Source organism: Scyliorhinus torazame, chromosome 8 (genome assembly GCF_047496885.1).
Source record: "Scyliorhinus torazame isolate Kashiwa2021f chromosome 8, sScyTor2.1, whole genome shotgun sequence".
NCBI classification, from domain to species: Eukaryota; Metazoa; Chordata; class Chondrichthyes; order Carcharhiniformes; family Scyliorhinidae; genus Scyliorhinus; species Scyliorhinus torazame.
The window spans coordinates 264,295,104-264,318,984 of NC_092714.1; the positions used below are offsets into that span (position 1 = coordinate 264,295,104).

General features: G+C 49.8%; 1 protein-coding gene across 2 annotated transcripts in view; it reads left to right on the top strand.

The window, feature by feature from the left end:
• The window catches only part of LOC140428604 (GTP-binding protein GEM-like), a 44,994-nt gene extending 24,628 nt beyond the window's left edge, over positions 1–20,366 (top strand). The window contains exons 3-5 of one of the 2 annotated variants that reach the window (XM_072515259.1): positions 6,311–6,387; positions 8,276–8,505; positions 14,752–14,987. In XM_072515259.1, the coding sequence (XP_072371360.1) occupies positions 6,311–6,387; positions 8,276–8,505; positions 14,752–14,836 (392 nt within the window). In that variant the 3' untranslated portion in view covers positions 14,837–14,987. Of the gene's footprint in view, positions 1–6,310; positions 6,388–8,275; positions 8,506–14,751 lie in introns of both variants that reach the window. The other variant, XM_072515258.1, reaches the window with a different exon arrangement.
• Positions 20,367–23,881: the final 3,515 nt, after the last annotated feature.

Consider the following 23,881-nt stretch of genomic DNA (forward strand, 5'->3'; position numbering starts at 1 on the left):
GGATTACAATAGTAAGACCTGTGGGCAGCACGGTGGCTCAGTGGTTAGCACTGCTGCCTCATGGCACTGAGGACCCGGGTTCGATCCCGGACCCGGGTTCGATCCCAGCCCCGGGTCACTGTCCGTGTGCAGTTTGCACATTCTCCCCGTGTCTGCGTGGGTCTCACTCCCACAACCCACAAAGAGCCAGCTGCAGAGTGACACTCTAATTCCAAAACACTGAGAGATTTTCTCAACTAACAATACCACGGCTGGATCTAAGTTAGAGTTGCCAAATCCCATTGAATATATTCCTCCAGGTTTCACTCGTTTTTTAAAAATATATTTTATTCAAGATTTTTTGGCCAAACATAACAGTTCGTAGTGTTTCTTTTAAACAACAATAAAGCAATATAAATAACAGTGGCCAGTTTTAAACAAATAAATAAATAATATATGAACAGAAACATAAACCAAACTAAATGGCAACTGCCTGGTCAAAAATAAATACTCTCCAAAGATACAATCCAACAGTCCAATATACATTGCCTAAAACAAGTGCCTATACATATACAATAACATCCCTGAGAGTCCGTCCGATTCCTCCCCCCCACCCCCTCCCCCTGGGTTGCTGCTGTTGTCTTCTTCTTTTCCATTCCCTCTATCTTTCTGTGAGGTAGTCGACGAACGGTTGCCACCGCCTGGTGAACCCTTGAGCCAATCCCCTTAGGACGAACTTAATCCGTTCTAACTTTATAAACCTAGCCATGTTGTTTATCCAGGTCTCCACACCCGGGGGTTTGGCTTCCTTCCACATTAACAATATCCTGCGCCGGGCTACTAGGGACGCAAAGGCCAAAACATCAGCCTCTCTCGCCTCCTGCACGCCCAGCTCTTCTGCAACCCTAAATATAGCCAACCCTCAGCATGGTTCGACCTGGACCCCCACCACCTTCGAAAGCACCTTTGCCACCCCCACCCAAAACCCCTGTAGTGCCGGGCATGACCAGATTCGCCAGGGTGTGATTCGCTGGGCTTCTCGAGCATCTCGCACACCTATCCTCTACCCCAAAAAATTTACTGAGCCGTGCTCCAGTCATATGCGCCCTGTGTAACACCTTAAATTGTATCAGGCTTAGCCTGGCACACGAGGACGATGAGTTTACCCTACGTAGGGCATCAGCCCACAGCTCCTCCTCAATCTCCTCCCCCAGCTCTTCTTCCCATTTCCCTTTCAGCTCATCTACCATGATCTCCCCCTCGTCCCTCATTTCCCTATATATGTCCGACACCTTACCATCCCCCACCCATGTCTCTGAGATCACTCTATCCTGCACCTCCTGCGTCTGGAGCTGCGGGAATTCCCTCACCTGTTGCCTCACAAAAGCCCTCAGTTGCATATACCGGAATGCATTCCTTTGGGGCAACCCATATTTTTCCGTCAGCGCTCCCAGACTCGCAAACGTCCCATCTACGAACAGATCTGTCAATTGTGCTACCCCTGCTCTTTGCCATGCTCCAAATCCCCCATCCATTCTCCCCGGAACAAACCTATGGTTGTTTCTTATCGGGGACCGCACCGAGGCTCCCGTCTTTCCCCCATGCCGTCTCCACTGCCCCCAAAGTTTCAGAGTAGCCACCACCACCGGGCTTGTGGTGTATTTCTTCGGTGAGAACGGCAACGGCGCCGTCACCATAGCTTGTAGGCTAATCCCACTGCAGGACGCCCTCTCCAATCTCTTCCACGCCGCTCCCTCCTCTTCTCCCATCCACTAACACACCATTGAGATATTGGCGGCCCAGTAGTACTCACTTAGGCTCGGTAGTGCCAGCCCCCCCCCCTGTCCCTACTACGCTGCAAAAATCCCCTCCTCACTCTCGGGGTCTTCCCGACCCACACAAAACTCATAATACTCTTCTCGATTCTTTTGAAAAAAGCCTTCGTGATCACCACCGGGAGGCACTGAAACACAAAAAGGAATCTCGGGAGGACCACCATTTTAACCGCCTGCACCCTCCCTGACAGTGACAGGGACACCATGTCCCATCTCTTAAAGTCCTCCTCCATCTGTTCCACCAACCGCGTTAAATTAAGCCTATGTAACGTACCCCAATTCTTGGCTATCTGGATCCCCAAGTACCGAAAGTCCCTTGTTACCTTCCTCAACGGTAAATCCTCTATTTCTCTGCTCTGCTCCCCTGGATGCACCACAAACAACTCACTTTTCCCCATGTTCAATTTATACCCTGAAAAATCCCGAAACTCCCCAAGTATCCGCATTATCTCTGGCATCCCCTCCGCCGGGTCCGCCACATATAGCAGCAAATCATCCGCATACAGAGATACCCGGTGTTCTTCTCCTCCCCTGAGTACTCCCCTCCACTTCCTGGAACCCCACAGTGCTATGGCCAGGGGCTCAATCGCCAGTGCAAACAATAACGGGGACAGAGGACATCCCTGCCTCGTCCCTCTATGGAGCCGAAAATAATCAGGCCCCCGTCCATTCGTGACCACGCTCGCCATCGGGGCCCTATACAGCAACTGTACCCATCTGATATACCCATCTCCAAAGCCAAATCTCCTCAGCACCTCCCACAAATAATCCCACTCCACTCTATCAAATGCTTTCTCGGCATCCATCGCCACCACTATCTCCGCTTCCCCCTCTGGTGGGGGCATCATCATTACCCCTAGCAGCCTCCATATATTTGTATTCAGCTGTCTCCCCTTCACAAACCCAGTTTGGTCCTCGTGGACCACCCCCGGGACACATTCCTCTATCCTCGTTGCCATTACCTTGGCCAGAATCTTAGCGTCCACATTCAGGAGGGAAATAGGCCTATAGGACCCGCATTGCAGCGGGTCTTTTTCCTTCTTTAGGAGGAGCGATATCGTTGCCTCTGACATAGTCGGGGGCAGCTGCCCCCTTTCCCTCGCCTCATTAAAGGTTCTCATCAGTAGCGGGGCCAGAAAGTACAAATATTTCTTATAGAATTCAACTGGGAATCCGTCTGGTCCCGGGGCCTTCCCCGCCTGCATGCTCCCAATCCCTTTCACTACTTCCTCCGTCTCAATCTGTGCTCCCAGCACCACTCTCTCCTGCTCCTCCACCTTAGGAAATTCCAGCTGATCCAGAAAGCACATCATTCTCTCCTTCCCATCCGGGGGCTGAGCTTCATATAATCTTTCATAAAATGCCTTGAACACTCCATTCACTCTCTCCGCTCCCCGCTCCATCTCTCCCTCCTCATCTCTCACCCCCCCTATCTCCCTCGCTCCTCCCCTTTTCCTCAGTTGGTGGGCCAGCAACCTGCTCGCCTTCTCCCCATATTCGTACTGTACACCCTGTGCCTTCCTCCATTGTGCCTCTGCATTACCCGTAGTCAACAAGTCAAATTCTACATGTAGCCTTTGCCTTTCCCTGTACAGTCCCTCCTCCGGTGCCTCCGCATATTGTCTGTCCACCCTCAGAAGTTCTTTCAACAACCGCTCCCTTTCGCTACCCTCCTGCTTTCCTTTATGTGCCCTAATAGATATCAGCTCCCCTCTAACCACTGCCTTCAACGCCTCCCAGACCACTCCCACCTGAACCTCCCCATTGTCGTTAAGCTCCAAGTACCTTTCAATACACCCCCTCACCCTTAAACACACACCCTCATCTGCCAATAATCCCATGTCCATTCTCCAGGGTGGATGCTGTTCTTTTTCCTCCCCTATCTCCAGGTCCACCCAGTGTGGAGCATGATCCGAGATGGCTATAGCCGTGTACTCCGTCCCTGTCACCTTCGGGATCAGTGCCCTTCCCAAAACAAAAAAGTCTATATCCGTGAATAAACTTTGTGGACATAGGAGAAAAACGAAAACTCCTTACTCCTAGGTCTACTAAATCTCCAGGGGTCTACTCCTCCCATCTGCTCCATAAAGACCTTAAGCACCCTAGCTGCAGCCGGCCTCCTTCCGGTCCTGGACCTCGATCTGTCCAGCCCTGGGTCCAGCACCGTATTAAAATCTCCACCCATTACCAACTTCCCCACCTCTAGGTCCGGGATACGTCCTAACATACGCCTCATAAAGTTGGCATCATCCCAGTTCAGGGCATATACGTTCACTAAGACCACCGCCTCCCCTTGCAATTTGCCACTCACCATCACGTATCTGCCCCCACTATCCGCCACTATGGTCTTTGCCTCAAACATTACCCGTTTCCCCACTAGTATAGCCACCCCCCAGTTTTTTGCGTCTAGCCCCGAATGAAACACCTACCCCACCCATCCTTTGCGTAGTCTGACCTGGTCTATCAGCTTCAGATGCATCTCCTGAAGCATAACCACATCTGCCTTAAGTTTCTTTAGGTGTGCAAGTACCCGTGCCCTCTTTATCGGCCCATTCAGCCCTCTCACATTCCACGTGATCAGCCGGGTTGGGGGGCTCTTTACCCCCCCCCCCACTTGTCGACTAGCCATCTCCTTTTTCAATCCAGCTCCTCACCCGGTTCCCACGTAGTCGTATCTCCCCCCAACGGCGCCCTCCCGCCCCGACCACCCCACCCCATACCAGCTCCCCCTTCTCCCCAGCAGCAGCAACCCAGTTAACCCCCCCCCCCCCCCCCCGCTAGATCCCTCACTAGCGTAATTGCACCCCCCATGTTTCTCCCAGAAGTCAGCAAACTCTGGCCGACCTCGGCTTCCCCCCGTGACCTCGGCTCACACTGTGCGAGGCCCCCTCCTTCCTGCTTCCCTGTTCCCGCCATGATTACCATAGCGCGGGAACAAAGCCCGCGCTTCCCATTTGGCCCCGCCCCCAATGGCCGGCGCCCCCAGCTCCTCATCCTCCCTCCCCCCCTCCCCCACGACATGGGGAAGAGAGAAAAGTTACAGGGTCGCAGAATTAACAACTTGGAAAATCATCTCTTCCCTCTTCACCCCACATATTCGCCCCACCACTTTGTCCCAAACGTTCTTTTTCAAGCCCGCTTATTCCAGTTTCTCCTCGACAATAAATGTCCACGCCTCTTCTGCCGTTTCAAAGTAGTGGTGTTTCCCTTGGTGTGTGACCCACAGTCTTGCCGGCTGCAGCATTCCAAATTTAACCTTCCTTTTGTCAGCACCGCCTTGGCCCGATTAAAGCTTGCCCTCCTTCTCGCCACCTCCGCACTCCAATCTTGATATACGCGGATCACCGCGTTCTCCCACCTACTGCTCCGAGTTTTCTTTGCCCATCTGAGGACCATCTCTCTGTCCTTATATCGGAGAAATCTCACCACAATGGCTCGAGGAATTTCTCCAGCCCTCGTTCTTCGTGCCATAACTCGATAGGCTCCCTCCACCTCCAACGGGCCCATCGGGGCCTCCGATCCCATTAACGAGTGCAGCATCATGCTCACATATGCCCCGCCGTCCGCCCCTTCTGCACCTTCGGGAAGACCAAGAATCCTTAAATTCTTCCTCCTCGCATTATTCTCCAGCACCTCCAGCCTTTCCACACACCTTTTGTGTTGTGCCTCGTGCATCTCTGTCTTCACCACCAGGCCCTGTATGTTGTCCTCATTCTCAGCAGCCTTTGCCTTCACGACCCGAATCTCCTGCTCCTGGGTCTTTTGCTCCTCCTTTAGCCCTTCAATTGCCTGTAATATCGGGGCCAACAGCTCCTTCTTCATCTCCTTTTTAAGTTCTTCCACGCAACGCCGCAGGAACTCTTGTTGGTCAGGCCCCATATTAAACTGCCTCCTTCCGACGCCATCTTGCTTTGTGCCTGCCTTCCTGGCCGCTGCTCTAGAGGATCCACCGCAATCCGGCCACTTTCCTCTCCTTTTTCCATCCGTGTCCAGGGGGGATTTCCTTCTGGTTTACCGCACAGTGTTTTTAGCCGTTAAAATTGCCATTGGGGCTCCTATTAAGAGCCCAAAAGTCCTTTCCACCGGGAGCTGCCGAAACGTGCGACTGAGCTGGTCATCGCCGCACCCGGAAGTGAGGTTTCACTAGTTGCCACTGACTGTCCCAGACCCACACTCTCGCCATTGACAGCCCAACATAAATTTACTGCCTCTGTTCTGGGGAGTAACCAGCTCCGCCTGCCATTTCTCCGCACCTCAGCACCCTGGTTCCTGAGGCCAAGTGGTGGTCACGGCTGTGGGGCATCGGGCTTCTGCACGTGTGCCAATGTTAAGGAACATCTTTGAAGCACTCAGGCTGCGCGGTTGGCCAGCTTTGGAACTGAGTTGATTCAGGTCCGTAGGTCTCACTGCCTCTTTCACCCACAGGGACAAATTACACTTCTTTTCCACAATGTCCCTCACATCCCCCATTATTCTGTGTTGCTCCTTTGTTTCAGAGGAAATCTACGAGCGAACTTTAACCGTTGATGGAGAAGACTCAACCTTATTAGTAATGGATACGTGGGGAACTGAGGTAAGATCGTTTGCCTTTTTTTATTTACAAGAGGTGGTCGTCGCTGGCGAGGCCAGCATTTATTGCCCATCCCTAAATGCCCTTGATAAGGTGGTGGTGAACTGGCTCTTGAACCACTGCAGTCTCTGAGGTGTAGGTACACCCACAGTGCTGTTAGGGTGGGTGTTCCAGGATGTTGACCCAGCGACAGTGAAGGAACGGCGATACAGTTCTAAGTCAGAATGGTGTGTGAGGAGAACGTTCAGGTAATGGTGTTCCCAGGTATCTGCTGACGATTGCCCTTCTAAGCGGTAAAGGGTTTGGAAGGTGCTGTCAAAGAATTCTTGTTGAGCTGCTGCTGTGCTTCTTGTAGATGGTACACACGCCTGCCACGGTGTGTTGGCAGAGGGAGTAGATGCCTGAGGTGGTGGGTAGGGTGCTGATCTAACCTCCTGCTTTGTCCTGGATAGTGCCGATCAATGGGAGCTACTCTCCCCATGGGAGGCACGGTAGCACAGTGGTTAGCCCTGTTGCTTCACAGTTCCAGGGTCCCAGGTTCGATTCCTGCTTGGGTCACTGTCTGTGCGGACTCTGCACATCCTCCCGTGTCTGCATGGGTTTTCTCCGGGTGTTCCGGTTTCCTCCCACAAGTCCCGAAAGACATGCTGTTAGGTGAATTGGATATTCTAAATTCTCCCTCTGTGTATCTGAACAGGCGCCGGAATGTGGCGACTAGGGGCTTTTCACAGTAACTTCATTGCAGTGTTGACATAAGTCTACTTGTGACAATAAAGGTTATTCTTATTACACTCATCCAGGCAAGTGGAGAGTATTCCATTACATTCCAGATGTGCTTAAAACGCCCAAGAGATTTTCTCCTCCTCAAATTGAGTGTGATTCACACAACTTCATGTTTCCCCATCCATCACACTGACTGAGGTAATTGTTTGCTTTACAATACCCTTGCAAAATGCTATTTTTATGCAGTTGAACAGTAGGTGCTCACTAGGACTGAGCAATTTAAGTAACTTTCTTACTTTTTCCTCCTTGTACCTGGTAAATATATTCCCTCTCCTCTTCCACTTCCCACTGATGTGTTAACTCGGGTGAGGTCGTTCCTTTTCTGCCCCGCTATTAGCCCATTTGTTACTATGTTCCCATTGGTTCCTGTCTGTACTGTTTTACTGGAGACACGGAAGAGGAAAAATTGGGCCCCATCTTGCCCTGTTTTCTTGGAGTTAAACATTAGCATCAGGAGATTTTGAGTATTGCTGAACAAAGACATTTTGTCGAAGCTTTTCATTTTGTACTCATCAGGACAATCACAAGAATACCAATATCAGGGGAGGCACGGGCTGGTTGGGTACAGTCTGTACCTTGCCCATTTTGAACAGCAGGTATCCTGAACCCATGGCATTCACAATGTTTTCATGGTCCTCACTAGACATTTTTTTTAATTCCAGATTTTTATTGAATTCAAATTTCACCATCTGCCCTGGTGGGATTTCAACCCGGGACCCCAGAGCGCTACCCTGGGTCTCTGGATTACTAGTCTAGTGACAATACCACTGTCTCTTGATTGGCGAACGGGTGGTGGTCTAATCATGTCGCAATGCGCTGGAGCCCGTGCCTCGCAGGTACAGGATAGAGGTTTTGATCGAGTAGATAGGGCGAAACTGTTTCGGAATGGTCGGTAATCAGAGGATGCAGATTTAAGGCAATTGGCGAAAGAACCAGAAGGAGGTGGAAGAGGCATTTGGTGTAAACAGTGTGCTGTTGAGATCAGGAGTACAGTTCTTGGAAATGTGGCTGATGCAAGTAAAACAATGACTTTCAAAAAAGGAATTGGATAAATTGGCATCACAAATTGTTGAGCGAAGATTTACCGCCTGATCCTTTCTCTCCCCAGGGTGATGAGCCATGGGTTCAGGATTACTGTATGCAGGTGGGAAATGCCTACATTATCGTCTACTCCATCACTGACCGTGCCAGCTTCGAAAGTGCGTCAGAACTTCGCATTCAGCTTCGGAGAATGAGACAAGCAGAAAACATCCCGATCATCTTAGTGGGGAACAAGAGTGACTTGGTTCGAAGTCGAGAGGTCTCAGTTGAGGGTAATTTGCACATCCTCTTTGCCAGGTCAGACGCTGAACTGTGACCAGCACCGAAGAGGTATACGCTGCGCAGTCCCACCCCAGCTCAACCCATCCAGAAATCCAGTCAACTCCAGTTACATGCATGGTCCAAGCATAATTTGTTTAAACTATTCAATTGCGATTGTGCAGCTACTTTCCATTTGTTTCAGATGGATGGAGTTCTAATGGGATCCCTTCCATTCCTACTCACTCCCATTTTATGGCCCAGGCATCTCGATCCCATTGCAAAGTTTTAATTAACTACATACTTAGAAAGGAAATCAGGAGAGCAAACAGTGGACATGAAAGGATGCTAGCAGGGCAGTACAGTGGCGCAGTGGTTAGCACTGCTGCCTCACGGCGCTGAGGACCCGGGTTCGATCCCAGCTCGACCAGTACCAGTCCTGCCAGACACTTAAATAAATCACCTGCGCAATCCAATAAAAGAGGAAATGTTGCACTCAACCTATTTTCACAAATTGATTGGTTTAATATCTATTATGTCGAGTTACTATAGAGTTTCTGGATCAATAATTAGGATTTGGAGAGCGGTGTTCAGCACTGCTGCCTCACAGCGCCAAGGACCCGGGTTCGATCCCGGCCCCGGGTCACTGTCTGTGATGGAGTTTGCACATTCTCCCCGTGTCTGCGTGGGTCTCATCCCCACAACCCAAAGGTGTGCAGCGTAGGTGGATTGGCCACGGTAAATTGGAAAAAAAAGAATTGGGTACTCTAAATTTAAAAAAAATAAAAAGTAAATAAAATAATTAGGATTTGAAATTCGTTGTATCGCCCTTCGGTTTGTGGACCTCTTGTTCCCAGCCAAACAATTTTAGTTATCGGTTTATTAATTCTGGACTTTTCTCACGCTACACAAGAGTACATTTCTGCTTGGATGTAATCCAGTCGAAACTTGATGCCACTATTTGAGCTTCTCTTGCGCAAACTGCTAACCGTTTTCATTTGTAAAGTAACTGGGATGATTAAAAATAGATTCTCGCTGGGAGGCTTCAAGCTTTGGGCCGCAAACAATGTGATTGCTCATCTTTTGACTTCATAAACCAGGAATTTAAATAAAGAGTTCTAAACTCTAATCTTTTCCTCAAACGGCTCTCAGTCTTGCAGATAAAAAAGACGATTGAATCAAGAAGACGTATTGCCATGTCAGAGATTTGATTTTATAACCAACCAATCTGATATGCTTATTTTCTTTAATCTTTCATGGAATGTGGACATCGCTGCCAAGGCCCGGAATTGCTCCCCATCCCGACTTGCCCTTTGAACTGCGTGGCCCGCGAGGCCATTTCAGAAGGCAGCTAAGAACGGACCGCATTACCGCGGGCCGGGGGCCAGGAGTCACCAGCAGATTTGTTCATGAATCGGATGGGGCTTTTCTTTAACAACGGTCGCCAATATTTTCATGGTCATCATCACCAAGACTAACTTTCAGTTCCAGATTTTATCAATTAAATTTAAATTCCACCAGCTGCTATCGAGAGAGGAATTGGAACCCACATCCCCAGAGCATAAGCCTAGACATTTGGAATACCATCCACCGGCATTATTACTACACTATCTCCCCGTAATGTCATCTGCAACTCAGAATCAATTGCCCCCCACCCCCACTTCCCAAGGACCAAGAAACTCCAGAGGCATTAACACATTAAGCAAGTGATTAACGTTTTCAAATCTGTGGGAGTGGAGTATTGATCATCGAATTTACAGTGCAGAAGGAGGCCATTCGGCCCATTGATTCTGCACCGGCCCTTGGAAAGAGCACCCTACCTAAACCCACACCTCCACGCTATCCCCATAACCCAACCTAACCTTTTTGGACACTAAGGACAATTTAGCATGGCCAATCCGCCTAACCTGCACATCTTTGGACTGTGGGAGGGAACCGGAGCACCCGGAGGAAGCCCACGCAGACACGGGGAGAACGTGCAGACTCCGCACAGACAGTGACCCAAGCCGGGAATCGAACCTGGGACGCTGGAGCTGTGAGGCAACAATGCTAACCACTGTGCTGCCGTGCGGCCTGCGTGGGGGAAGAGATGGAAAGGACAGGCCGCCCAAGTATTCCTGCCTTTAGTTCTCCTCCATCGTATTCTGAACCTCTGGGTAGGATTTTCCAGTCTTGCCACGGCATGTTTGTCAGTGGCGGAGGCGGCCCACCATTGGCTGGCAGCGGGATTTTCCAGTCCCGCCGCTGTCAATGGGGTTTCCCGTTGCTCACACCCTCCGCCGCCAGGGAACTCAGCCGCGGCGGGGAGGGGCTCGCCATCGGTGGGACCAGAAAACCCTGCTGGCGGGCATGGTTGGAAAATACCACCCTTTATTTATTTGTGCATGGAAACGACATTGCTGCCAGGACTGTTTGGGGGGGGGGGGGGGTATTTCTCTTGGATTCAGGACTTCAAAAGTTGTCTTTCACTGCAACTCATGCAGCCAGCTGGAAAGGTGTCAAGAACCGTTGCACATGTGCACTGGGCCCAAACTATGGCCACTGGCGCGTGCACAGATTCAGCACTGTAATTCCACAACTTTTACTTTGAGGTATAAGGATAATTGCACAGTAGATTTTACACCCATGCTGCTGTATGCAAGAAATCTGAGCTCAATTAATTCCGGTGCAAGAGGCAACTTGAATCTTATTGTTAGTCTTTGTCAAGCCAACTTGATTCTTTTGATGCAGGCAGCTGACACTCTCGGCCTGAAATTTCACACCCAAGCAAGGAGCAAAGCATCGGGAAAATTCCCGGCTCTACAAACCCAACTTGGGAGACAGTGCCCTGAATGGCCAGATTCTCATTCAAGGAGGCAGGTGCTAACTAAATTTGGGCCCACCACCACTAAAAAGAGTTGTTGGGGTGTGGCACCCAGGCCCCACCCCATTACCCCCTGTAGATTCCCCGTGCCCTATTTATGCCAACTCATGCTACTTCATGTAAACCGCCTCCCACAGTTTCTCATTCCCTCCATACAAACCTATACCCCTCTACCCACCCCAAGTCCCTTCATAGCCTCTACGCCAATTTAGACTTACTGGCAATTCATATCAAACTTGCACTCTCCCATTCCTATAGCCCTTTATAGCCAACTCCTGCTCATAACCCCCCCCCCCCCCCCACCACCAACCTTTACCCTTACACCCTCCTTGTCAACTCATCCAGGTTGGGCAGAGCTCAGGAGCCCTGGTGAGATGAAATAAAATAAACTTCCAAGTATCTATTATACACTTCACTATGTTTAAAAAAGACTTGTTGATAAAACCAATTTAATACATTTGAATCCATTCGCGAACTTAATGCTTTATAAATAAAAATATTTTCTTCAAGTACTTCAGCACTTAAAAGGCTCAAATTGTGATTGTGATAGAATACTCTGCACTTGGTTGGAAAGTGCAGTTCCACAATTACATTTAAGAAGCCTGACACCAGGACAAAGCAGCACACATGATCAGCACCCCATCCATCAACTTAAATATTCACTCCTTTCACCACCAGCGCACTATGGCAGTGGTGTTACTACATATACTGCACCGACTTGACAGCCTCATTCGACAGAAAATTCCAAACCCACAACTTCTACTACCTAGAGGAAAAATGGCAGCAGACACACAGGAACACCACCACCTGCAGATTTCTCTCCAAGACCCTCACCATGCTTTTCACAGTAACTTTATTTGAAGCCTACTTGTGACAATAAGCGATTTTCATTTAATTTTCATTCATTTCATTTCACCATCCTGTCCTGGAACTATATCGCCGATCCTTCTCTATCAGAATCCTGGATCTCTCTCCCTAACAGCACTGTGGGTGTACCTACACCGCATGGACTGCTGCAGTAGTCCAAGAAGATAGCTCACCCCCACCTTCTCAAGAGCAATTGAGGATTGGGAATAAATCTTAAGAGGTGGTGAAAATGTGCCAGTTTATGAGTCTACCTGATTGATAACAGATCACTCACTGTAACAAAAGATGTCACCTAATTATTAATTCTGACTTTTTTTTAGTTAATTGGGCTCATTGTGGTAAATCTTGCCTTTGTACATTAATGTAAGACTATCATTTTCATTGGAAATCAATATCCTGTGAGATCTAAACTGGGCAGGTCCATCGTCCCTCTTAGACTTTCGCAGAGTGAACATGGCCCTTGTTGGATGGTAAATGGCAGCTTCTTTGCTGTTAGGGATTTTTGATATTATCAGACTGTTTGGATTTTATCGCTGACCAGATTACCAGACACTCTACATGTTCACTATATTACAGAAAATAGGAACATTGAAGCACTCATTCAGAAAGACTCCTACCTTGGCACAGCTTACATCCCACCACATCATCCCCTCACTGCCCCGCTGAATCAGAAATCTATCCAGTGCCTTTTTGGATACCCCACCCAAGCTGCCTTTAGTTAAATACCAGCGGTGACAGCAGTGAACATGGAGCACTGGGTCTGAATGACATTTCATTTCTGGATGGTGTGTCTTTTCTTTTAAATTTAGAGTACCCAATTCTTTCCAATTAAGGGGCAATTTAGCGCGGCCAATCCAACTACCCTGCACATCTTTTTGGATTGTGGGGGTGAGACCCACGCAGGCACGGGGAGAATGTGTAAACTCCACACAGTGACAGTGACTCGGTAGCCAGGGTCGAACCCGGGTGCCGTGAGACAGCAGTGCTAACCACTGTGCCACCTGGCTGCCCCCCCTGGGTGATGTGTCTTACATATCACAACATAAACTTCTATTTATAAAGTGCTTTAACACCATTAAACGTCTCCAGGCGATTCACAGGTGCATTATAAAACAAAATATGATGCCCAGCCACATAAGGAGACATTAGGTCTGATGACCAAAGATTTGGTCAAAGAGGTAGGTTTTACAGAGTGTCGGAAAGGTTGCGCGGCAGAGAGATATAGGGAGGATATTCCAGGGCTCAGGGCCCAGGCAGACGAAAACACAGCCACCAATGATGGAGCAATTAAAATCGGGATTACACAAGAGACCGGAATTAGAGGAGTGGAAATATCTAGTACCACTGTGGGGTTGAAGAGGATTAGAGAGGCAAGGAGGGGAATGGCAAGGGAGGGATTTGAAAACGAGGAGAAGAATTTTTAAATCAAGAGCGCAATCGAATGGCCTCGTCGCGCCCGACTACGTGACGTGGCGAGGCTGTTAAATCTCGCAAGAGGCCTCTCGTGAGCTTAGTGTGGCCTAGGTGGGACCGAGAAAGGCCCCGCTATATACACCCAAAAAGGGACTGTTAAATCGCGCCCTAAGACTTTGCTTGTCCGGGATGGATTGATTGATTTGATTTATTGTCACATGTACCGAAGTACAGAGAAAAGTATTTTTCTGTGGCCGAGGGAACGTACACAGTACTTACATAGTAGACAAAAGAATAATCAACAGAGAACATTGACAAATGGTACATCGACAATCAGTGATTGGTTACAGTGCGGAACAAGGGGCCAAACAAAGCAAATACATGAGCACGAGCAGCATAGAGCAACATGTGACCAACAGGAGCCAATGTAGGTCAGTGAACATAGGGATGAATGGGACTTGGTGGGAGTGAAGACAAAGGAAGCAGTGTTTTAGATACCTTCAAGTGTAGGGAGGATACCAAGTGGGGCACCAGCCAGGAATGCATTGGAATGGTCAACTCTAGAGGCATGGGTAAGAGTTTCAACAGCTGCTGAGCTGAGACAGGAGTGAAGTTGGGCGATGTTGTGGTGGTGGAAATAGGTGGTCTTCGTGATAGCACAAATATGTGGTCGGGATCTCACCTCCGGGTCACATGTGACACCAAGGTTGCTGGCGGACTGGTTTCCCCTCACTGGCGGGCTGGAGTCAGTGAGGGGAGAACAGAGTTTGGAGTGGGGAGCAAACGGCTTAAATCGCCCCAATATTATATTGGAGGACATTTCTGCTGATCCAGTACTGGGTGACAAGTAGTTTGACAATGTAGAGAGAGTGGAGAGAGGCAGTGGTGAGATAGAGTCGGTGTCCCACTACACTCACAGACTGGGATACAAACTGCTGATCCAGTACTGGGTGCCTTACAAGTAGTCTGACAATGTAGAGAGAGTGGAGAGAGGCAGTGGTGAGATAGAGTCGGTGTCCCACTACACTCACAGACTCGGATACAAAGTGGTAGCCTTGAATATTGTGCACAATACAGCGTGTCTTTAAAAATATAAACCAATGGCAGCTCGACCGATCCCACATCTGTGTGTTCTGTTTCAGAGGGCCGGGCGTGTGCTGTGGTCTTCGACTGCAAGTTCATCGAGACCTCAGCCGCTCTGCATCACAACGTGAAGGAGCTTTTTGAAGGCATTGTGCGGCAGATACGGCTGAGGAAGGACAGCAAGGAAACCAACGAGAGGAGGATGGCCAGCCACAAGAGGAAGGAAAGCATCACCAAAAAAGCCCGTCGGTTTCTGGACAAGTTTGTGGCAAGAAACAGCAAGAAGATGGCTTTACGAGCCAGGTCAAAATCCTGTCACGACCTCTCGGTGTTGTAAATAGACAAGTGTCCTCGGAAATCGGGCAACAGGTGGTGGGGAACAGGGACCACGACTGACTGATTATTCCAGGACAAGGTTCCTAATCTGGCATCTCTCATCAGTGGCCCATGTGGACAAATGGCTCGACCCCAATTAAGAAGACGTGATTTGCGAAAGGTGGGTGAACCTTTGAGACATGTGAGCAACAGGATGGGTTTCTGCAACATATTCATGAACCACTCCGCATTAAAAAGGAGAAAGATTCACCAACGTTGTGTATGTGACATAAACCCCGGAAAAATGGTATATTTTCATTTGTGGAAGGAATTCTGCCGATTATTGCGTGGACAGATGAGGCTTTGACCTCCTCCGTTTTTCAGCTGCAGAAGATATTTTCTTGGTTCATTCCTTCAGTCAAATATATTGCTCACCTTCTGCCCACTACTGCTCAGTCTGAAACTTGAAGACAAATGAGATCTAAGCCCTACTATTAATTGCTGGATGAATGCCTTCGCACTTGGTACCAGAGACTAAAACCCAAGTATCTTTATGTCTGTGGCGCTTACATACGGTCAGATTTATGTAGTTTATTTTGTGGGATTGGTTAGAGGTTTGGGGATATTCTAAGATCATTTTTTGCCTCGGAATATCTAAGTTAGGTCACATTTTAGGGAGTTACAGCTCTATGCTTCTCCGGTTTCTTATAAAGTTTAGATTAATGATCGATCACATTTAAGTCATGGAAATATTGGGTGGGATTCTCCGATTCCCCCAGCCGCGTGTTTCTCTCGGAGCAACGGGATTCTCTCTCTTCCCTCCGCTCTTCAATGGGATTTCCCATTGAAGCCACCCCACGCTGCCAGGAAACCCGCGGGGGGGGGGGGGGGGGGGGGCTGCCAGCTGGAAAAGAGAATCCCAACGTCCGGAGAATTGCGGCCATTATTTCTACTTATCTCATGGTTGTAATCGCAGGGAAGGATTTCAGCTCCCTGAGGGACAGTCCGAAGCAAGGTCTTGTCATGCGGTAAATGAACCTCAAATGAATTGGCCCACCCCACATGCAATTAAATGGGAGGCAGTGGCGTCGTGGTATTGACACTGGACTAATAATCCAGATGTGGAGATGCCGGCGTTGGACTGGGGTGAGCACAGTACGAAGTCTTGCAACACCAGGTTAAAGTCCAACAGGTTTGTTTCGATGTCACTAGCATTCGGAGAGCTGCTCCTTCCTCAGGTGAATGAAGAGGGCTGTTCCAGAAACATATATAGACAAATTCAAAGATGCCAAACAATGCTTGGAATGCAACCATTAGCAGGTGATTAAATCTTTACAGATCCAGAGAATAATAATAATCCAGAGACTGGGGAAATTCTCTGGGGACCTGAGTTCGAATTCCACCATGGCAAATGGTGAAATTTGAATCTAATAAAATCTGGAATTAAAAGTCTAACGTCCAATGTCGTAAAAACCCATCGGGTTCAAAACCCATCTGGTTCACTAAGGTCCTCTGGGGCTTTCCTCGCCTGATCTGGCCTATATGTGTCTCCCGAGTCTACAATGCCCTCTGAAATAGCTATCACTTGGAAGTAAAGTGTTCCGCCAATGAAGAGGTAGAGAATTCCAAGATTCCAAAGAAGAGAAAGGGGTTTTTCCTCATCTCAGTCCTAAATGGCCTCTGGTTCTCGACCTCTCGGCTAGGAAAAACCACCTCCCTGCATCTACTCCGTCGTGGCCTGCAAGAAATTCTTCACAAGAACCTTCCTGAATATCTGGCCTCTTGCCCTCTCAATATTATCATTGACAGTTACTTCATTCATTCACAGGATGCGGGCAAAACTGTCAATGCCAGCATTTATTTTCCATCCCTAACTGTTCTTGGGAAGATGGCAGTGAGCTGCCATCTTGAATATGCCCGAGTGGCTCGCTCGCCCATTTCCGAGAGCAGTTAAGAGTCAACCATAATGCTGTGGGTTTGGATCACATGTAAACCAGGAGATGTCACGGAAGGATTTACTTCCCCAAAGAGCATTAGTGAACCAGGTGTGTTTTTACAACAATATGGTAATCATTGTTTTTTATTCCAGATTTATTTATTTAATTAAATTTTAGCTGCTGGGCATTTGAACTCATGGCACCAGATCAATGGTCCAGGGGTGGGATTCAACCAAAACATGCCATTTCCGGCCTGTTTGGCAGGATGTTTCCCTCCGGCATTTTGGGTGGGATCCACACTGGTATTACCCACACTAAATAACTTTTTTGGGCCTTGGCATGTTTCTCTCGGGTCTAGCCCACACTTAGATATTTTTTCAGCAATGGGGAGCTGACCCCACCGGTAAGACCAACTCCTCAGGTATCGGTCAACCATTTTGAAAGGGTGCTGCGATCTCTAAGTGAGCTTGAGGGTCCCCTACACTCCCCACCCATGGGCAATGTCAACTCCAGCACACGTGGGCATTACCCCACACACCCCAAGTGAGGACATGGGCAGCACGTTAGCATTGTGGATAGCACAATTGCTTCACAGCTCCAGGGTCCCAGGTTCGATTCCGGCTTGGGTCACTGTCTGTGCAGAGTCTGCACATCCTCCCCGTGTGTGCGTGGGTTTCCTCCGGGTGCTCCGGTTTCCTCCCACAGTCCAAAGATGTGCAGGTTAGGTGAATTGGCCATGATGAATTGCCCTTAGTGTCCAAAATTGCCCTCAGTGTTGGGTGGGGTTACTGGGTTATGGGGATGGGGTGGAGGTGTTGACCTTGGGTAGGGTGCTCTTTCCAAGAGCCGGTGCAGACTCGATGGGCCGAATGACCTCCTTCTGCACTGTAAATTCTATGACAATCTACGATAATCAATGGGGTCGCTGAGGGGCCCCCTTTTCAGGCATCCAGAACTCCCCTTTCAGGGCCCCACCCCTTATTCACAACCTTTATTAGGCCCCCTTCATACCCGTCCTTCAACTCCCCCCCCCTCCCCCCCACCCACCCTTCATACCTGCCTCATCCTTTCATGGGCATGGCCCCCCTCAGGCCCTGACCCTTGGCATCTGGGCACTCCAGCACTGGCACCATAGAAGTGCCCCTGAAACCCTGGAAAAGCCACCTGGACACCCTGGCAGTGCCAGGTTGTCTGGGTGCCAGAGGGAGAGCCAGGGTGCCACCCTGCCCTGTCCCAGATCACCCATGGGTCCCCAATGGCCTGGAATGCATCCCCAGATTCTGTTACGCCAGGTCCATGTTTGGGTGGGCCAGCACTAAATGGCGCCCGGTCGCAGCCTCACTGGGAGGCCGTTAGTTCCCGGGAGCCCAGGGAATCCGGCGGACCAAACTTAAATCAGCCTTATGGCGCGGGCGAGATCCAGATCGCGACATCTCATGAGGTTTGGTTGAATCTCGGGAGAAGCTTCGAGCATCACGTATCTCGCGATAGTCCTCCTGCGCGATTCAACGACCTTGTCGCAACGAGACTGGTTAATCACACCCCTGGTCTCTGAATTACTAGAAACTACTGCATTCCTGACTTGGTATCAGATGTCTCAATTACTCTGTTCTCTTCACTCATTCTTACCTGTCTCTTGCTAAACCTGCAGCACTCCCTTCAATCAATTTCAACCCTGACATTGTCAGTACTGGCCAGGGCAGAGCTGTTGTTGCTTGGTGAACTGACCTCCATCTTGCGAAGCTGGATACCAATTCTTTGACGCCTCTTCCTACCTCCACTGATTCATGGCCCCCACCACTGAACACCCAAACATCATTTTCCAGACAGTCGGCAATCTCACCTCCTCCAGAGATCTTCCCATCACAGCCTCCAAACTCAGAGACCCAAACCCCGTCACGCCCAAACTTCACTTCCCAGAATTATCTAATGTTCTTAGCTGAAGGTCATCATTTTGTCAATTCCGCCCCTAAAATTATCCTCTTAGAAGGAGCTCAACTGAAATATAAGTCATTTTGAGATTTAACCATGGAATGTTCAAGAGAAGTGTCTTTCATTGACAAGAATGAAAGCGGTGGAGACTGCATCACTGAATATATTCAAGACTGTGTTAGGTAGATTTTACACTGATAAGTGAGTCAAGCGTTTTGAGGGGGAAAGACAGAAAAGTGAACTTGAGGCCAGAATTAGGTCAGCTGTGTTCTTATCAAATGATAGAAAAAGCTTAAAGGGCTGCTTATTCCTATCTTGTGTTCTTGTGACCATTATGGACCACTCCCTATCGCTCCCTTGCTGCAGCCCTTGCAATTATCTGCTTCCGATGGCTTCATAACTGAAGACAGCCAGGCTCCAGAAGGGGGTCGAAGGACATTTATTGAAAGAGGCACGACTGTTAAAATGCGTCTGAACATTTCCAGTACTTTTCTGGGTATACTTTTCTGGGTGTATCATTAGTTTTCAATGCTCCCGGCGCACGGTTTCCCTTTCTGAATCTCTCCCTGATAGGATTAGGACCAACATCTCTAAATTAGGAAGGACAAGGCGGGGTGAAAAACCTGTCAAAGACTCACCATCCCCATCGCTTGAAGGGCAGCGAAGGTCTGCAGAACTGGTGAATTGTCTTTTGGTGTTTTACTACAATACAGGCGCTATATAAATGCAAGTTGTGTTGCAATAAGAGAGGATGCGAGGTTTGAACTTTATTCCTTAGAATAAAAAATACCGTTGCTCCATAGCTTTACCAAGGGGCTTCTCAGACAGTTGGCAGAGATTGAGGTGGAGCACAAACTGGGGTTAGGCTCCGGGAAAGGGTCCCGGTTGCACAGATCAATCATGTCAATTTTAAATACTTCCTACGTTCTTCTAAATGGTGGATGTCTCCTCGCAGTTTTAGTACGTCCAAGCTGTCAGTGATTTCCAAGTTCACACTTTTGCAACTAGACTCACACTATGGAATTTGACAGTAGTGGAGAAAAGGAGTGTGTCACTCGACACTCCCTCGGCAGCTTTCACATCATCCCCCGGTAAAAGGAGGATCCATGACATTCAAATGGTTTGGCAGAAACATGACTATGAGGCAAGACAAGAAGATGGGCCCCACAAACTACCTCAGCCAGGACAGGGATTGAACCTGTGCTGTTGGCATTGTGCAGTTTCATGGACAGAGTTTATGGCCGGGATTCTCCGAAATCCCGGCCAAGTGTTGTCAAAACCGCTGAGAGTGACGCCAGCGTCAACGGGCCTCCAGGCCCAGGCACTCACCCCTTCCTCGGGGGCTAGTACGGTGGTGCCGGAGTACAGTGCGTTTGAAACGCCGGCGCACCACGGCCGGCGTGGGTTGCCGTCTCCGCCCCGGCCCCGGTCAACATGGCGGAGCCCTACTGGGGCTCGGCGCGGAGGAACATAGCCCCCCCCCCCCCGGAATTAGCCTGCCCGCCAATCGGTAGGCGCCAATCGCGGGCCTGGCCACCGTGGAGGCCCCCCCCCCCCCCCCCGAGTCGAATTCCCCCCCCCCCCGAGTCGAATCTCCCCCCCCCCCCCCGGAGTCGAATCCCCCCCCCCCCCGGAGTCGAATCCCCCCCCCCCCGGAGTCGAATCCCCCCCCCCCCCCCCGCAGCCAGAACTCTGAGGTCCCGCCGGGTGGCACCATATGTAACCCACGCCGCCTGAACTCGGAGAATCGCCGCTGGGGCCGCTTTCAACAGCCCCCGACCGGCGCGGCGGCCGGGCGCAAATCATGGCCCAAGTCTTTCCCTTTTTAAAAAATATTTCTATTCAAGGCGTTTTACATATATACATAAAATATTCGAACAGCAACGCATCAACCTAAACAAACAACCACAAATGCCCAACCTCCCCCGATACCAACACACCACCACATCCCGCCTACCCAATTTTTATCCCCTTTCCCCCACCACCCACAATCCCCCCCTCTCCCTTGTTGATCCCTCAATCCTCCTGGAAGAAATCAGTGACTGGTTTCCACCTCCGGGTGAACCCCTCCTCCGACCCCCGCAAAAGCGAACTTGACCGTCTCTAACCGCAAGAATTCTTCCAGGTCGCTCACCCGCAGCCCCGCTTTCGGCAGCTCCGAGTCCCATCAGCACAACCAGATCGGCCTCCGGGCTATCAGGGAGGCAAAGGCCAACACATCGCCCGCTCTCCCCACCTGGGTTTCCGGATCCTCCGACGTACCGAATATCAGAATTTATGCGTTCCCTTTCACTGCTCGTGTATGAGCTGTGTGTCTCACTCAGAGTGAGAATCCCAATTAAATCATTCCCAGCATCAAGCTTTTTGTGAGTTTAAAAATAAAGGAAGCTATTTGTTATCGCGCACTTGCCCCAGAGTTTTCAAATGTGCCGTCTCACGCACTCATCTCTCGCACCCAATCATGCACACAAAGATTAGATATAAATGTCGCCACAGTCCCAGAGGACCACAGGCCGCTCACCCCTTTGAGAGCTGATGGTCATTTAACCTGAGGGTCAGCACACCTCAGACGAGGGGCAAGGTTGAGAAGGCGGGGCCTTCATGTATAACCTCAGCCGGTACAGGGATTGAACCCGTGCTGTTGCCGTCCCTCCGCATCACGAACCGGCCGCCCAGCTAACTGACCCCTAAAAATGAAGGTAAAACAATATGGCTGCAACTTATAATTATGACAGTGCCTTCAGTGGTGGGCCTGCAGTTTCTTGGATAGAGGTGATGCTTTATAAAGGTGAAGTGGAAGTCTGGTAAAACAAAGTATTCTCAGTAAGCTGAGAGGTTTCTTATAGGCGAAGGTCTAGGAGGCAGGTTCAGAGGCAAACTCAAAATTGGAACAAGTTGAGGGGAGTCGCTGATACAGTGCCTGCCAGTGCTGGTTATGCTGCACTGCCTCATTGATAAGATAAATGTTCCAGAAGTCTTTTTGGTGCTGCTTTGCCAGATTACGAGTGCTTGAAGCACAGCCTGTTCAGACACTGCAACAGGATCAACTTGGGTCAAATCACTTCATGCCTCCCAAGGTTGAAGTGGGAATGTTAACCTCGCTGCACTCATGGCTGCCATACAACACCCAACAGGGTTGTGTGTCTATCTGTGAGCATCTGATCCGGTAGATGAAACATTACTTGGTGCAGTACACCACGGGCGGAATTCTCCGTCCCTGAGGCTAAGTGCCGGCGAAGAATCCGCGGGAGTTTCACGATGGGAAAATCGGCGCGAACCCGTCACCGATTCCAGTACTGGTGAGGGGCTAGCACCGAAGCCACGTGAAACGCCCGTGGATAGTGCGGAAAAGGGGCTGGAGAATCCCTGGGCCGTGCGTGCGCAGGGCTGGCGGCCTGCACTGCTCACGTCAGGAAACATGGCACCGGACGTGCTGGAAACCTAACCCGTCAACCCCAACCCCACAGTCCACCAACTGGCCACCTCCCAGCACTCCCCTCCCCAGCCTTAACAGATCTCTCCCCCCTCCCGCCCAGCGGCACAGGTCCCGGACGAGTGTGGCGGCGCTGGACACTGTCGGCAGCCAGCACGCCGGGCTCCCGACCACTGGGACCACACATACCCCCACGCCGTCGGGAACTCGGCCCTTCAGGGGCAGAGCATCGTGGGTGGGCCGGCCGATGACGCAACAACGGTGTTGCAGCTGCGCGTGGCGCGGGTCCCGATGACGCCGGCTTGGAGGGGGCGGAGCACTGCGGACTGACGTCAAACCGGTGCCTGCCCCAATTCCAGCGTTCGGAAGCCAGTGTTGGGTAACCTGTGGCCCAGGGGACCACATGTGGCCCATCAGGGTTCTGGGTGCGGCCCATGAGACATTTGGTTGACCTGTGCCCACACGCAGGATTGCCACATTCCGCTGGTTTCCATCCACGTAGCTTTTTTCCAACTGATGTGATTGGTACGTAAAGCGAGGGTGAGTGAGATGTGTGCTGATTGTTCACAACACTGACTGTGAGAGCCGTGCGTCCAAAGTGTAAATATTTCTTTTGGTTTTACCATTTGAAGTCGATGACCGTTCTATTAATAAATAAATGATTAAACATTTCCTATAACTCGTTATTAAATATTCGGTGTGTATTAACTATCTAATCTCGAGGGCAGCACGGTGGCACAGTGGGTTACCCCTGTTGCCTCACGGCGCCGAGGTCCCAGGTTCGATCCCGGCTCTGGATCACTGTCCGTGTGGAGTTTGCACATTTTCCCCGTGTCTGCGTGGGTTTCGCCCCCACAACCCAAAGATGTGCAGGCTAGGTGGATTGGCCACGCTAAATTGCCCCTTAATTGGTAAACATGAATTGGGCACTCTAAATTTATCTTAAAAATATATATATTTTTTAAAAACCTATCTAATCTCATTCATGGGGCCATGGTTAGTGAACAAGCCCCGATTTCACTCTTGAGGCCCATTGCGATGAAGGCGGGTCACTCATCAGTCAAGGTTGTACATCACTGATATGCAAGGCCCCAACGTGAAAGTCTAATGTTTTCTGTTCTGCTGATCTGCGAAAACCTTCGGCAGCTACTTTTCACCTGTTTTCCAACTTACTTTGAAGTTTAAACTGGAAACATTCACATGCCATTATAACAGCAGGGGCTGGATCTGTAACTGGTGAAATACGTCACTGGAAAATAGTATTCAGAGCAACCTTTCATTGCATAAGCTCTCATGAATGACGCCTGGCATTAATTTTGCGAAACTGGGTTGTTAACAAAGGAAAAATGTACATGCCTTCGAGCTCGTTCAGCGAATATCTATTAGACGAGAGAGTTGAAGCATGAGAAGAGATTGTGTAGAATTGGCTGATATTCTCTGCAGTTCAGCAGAATGAGATTTAAGTCATCTCATATTGAAGTACAAGATTCTGAGAGAGCCTGAGATCCTGAGAGGCTGTTTCCCCGAGCTGGAAAGACTAAATCTAAGGGTCATGCTCTCAGGATAAGGCAT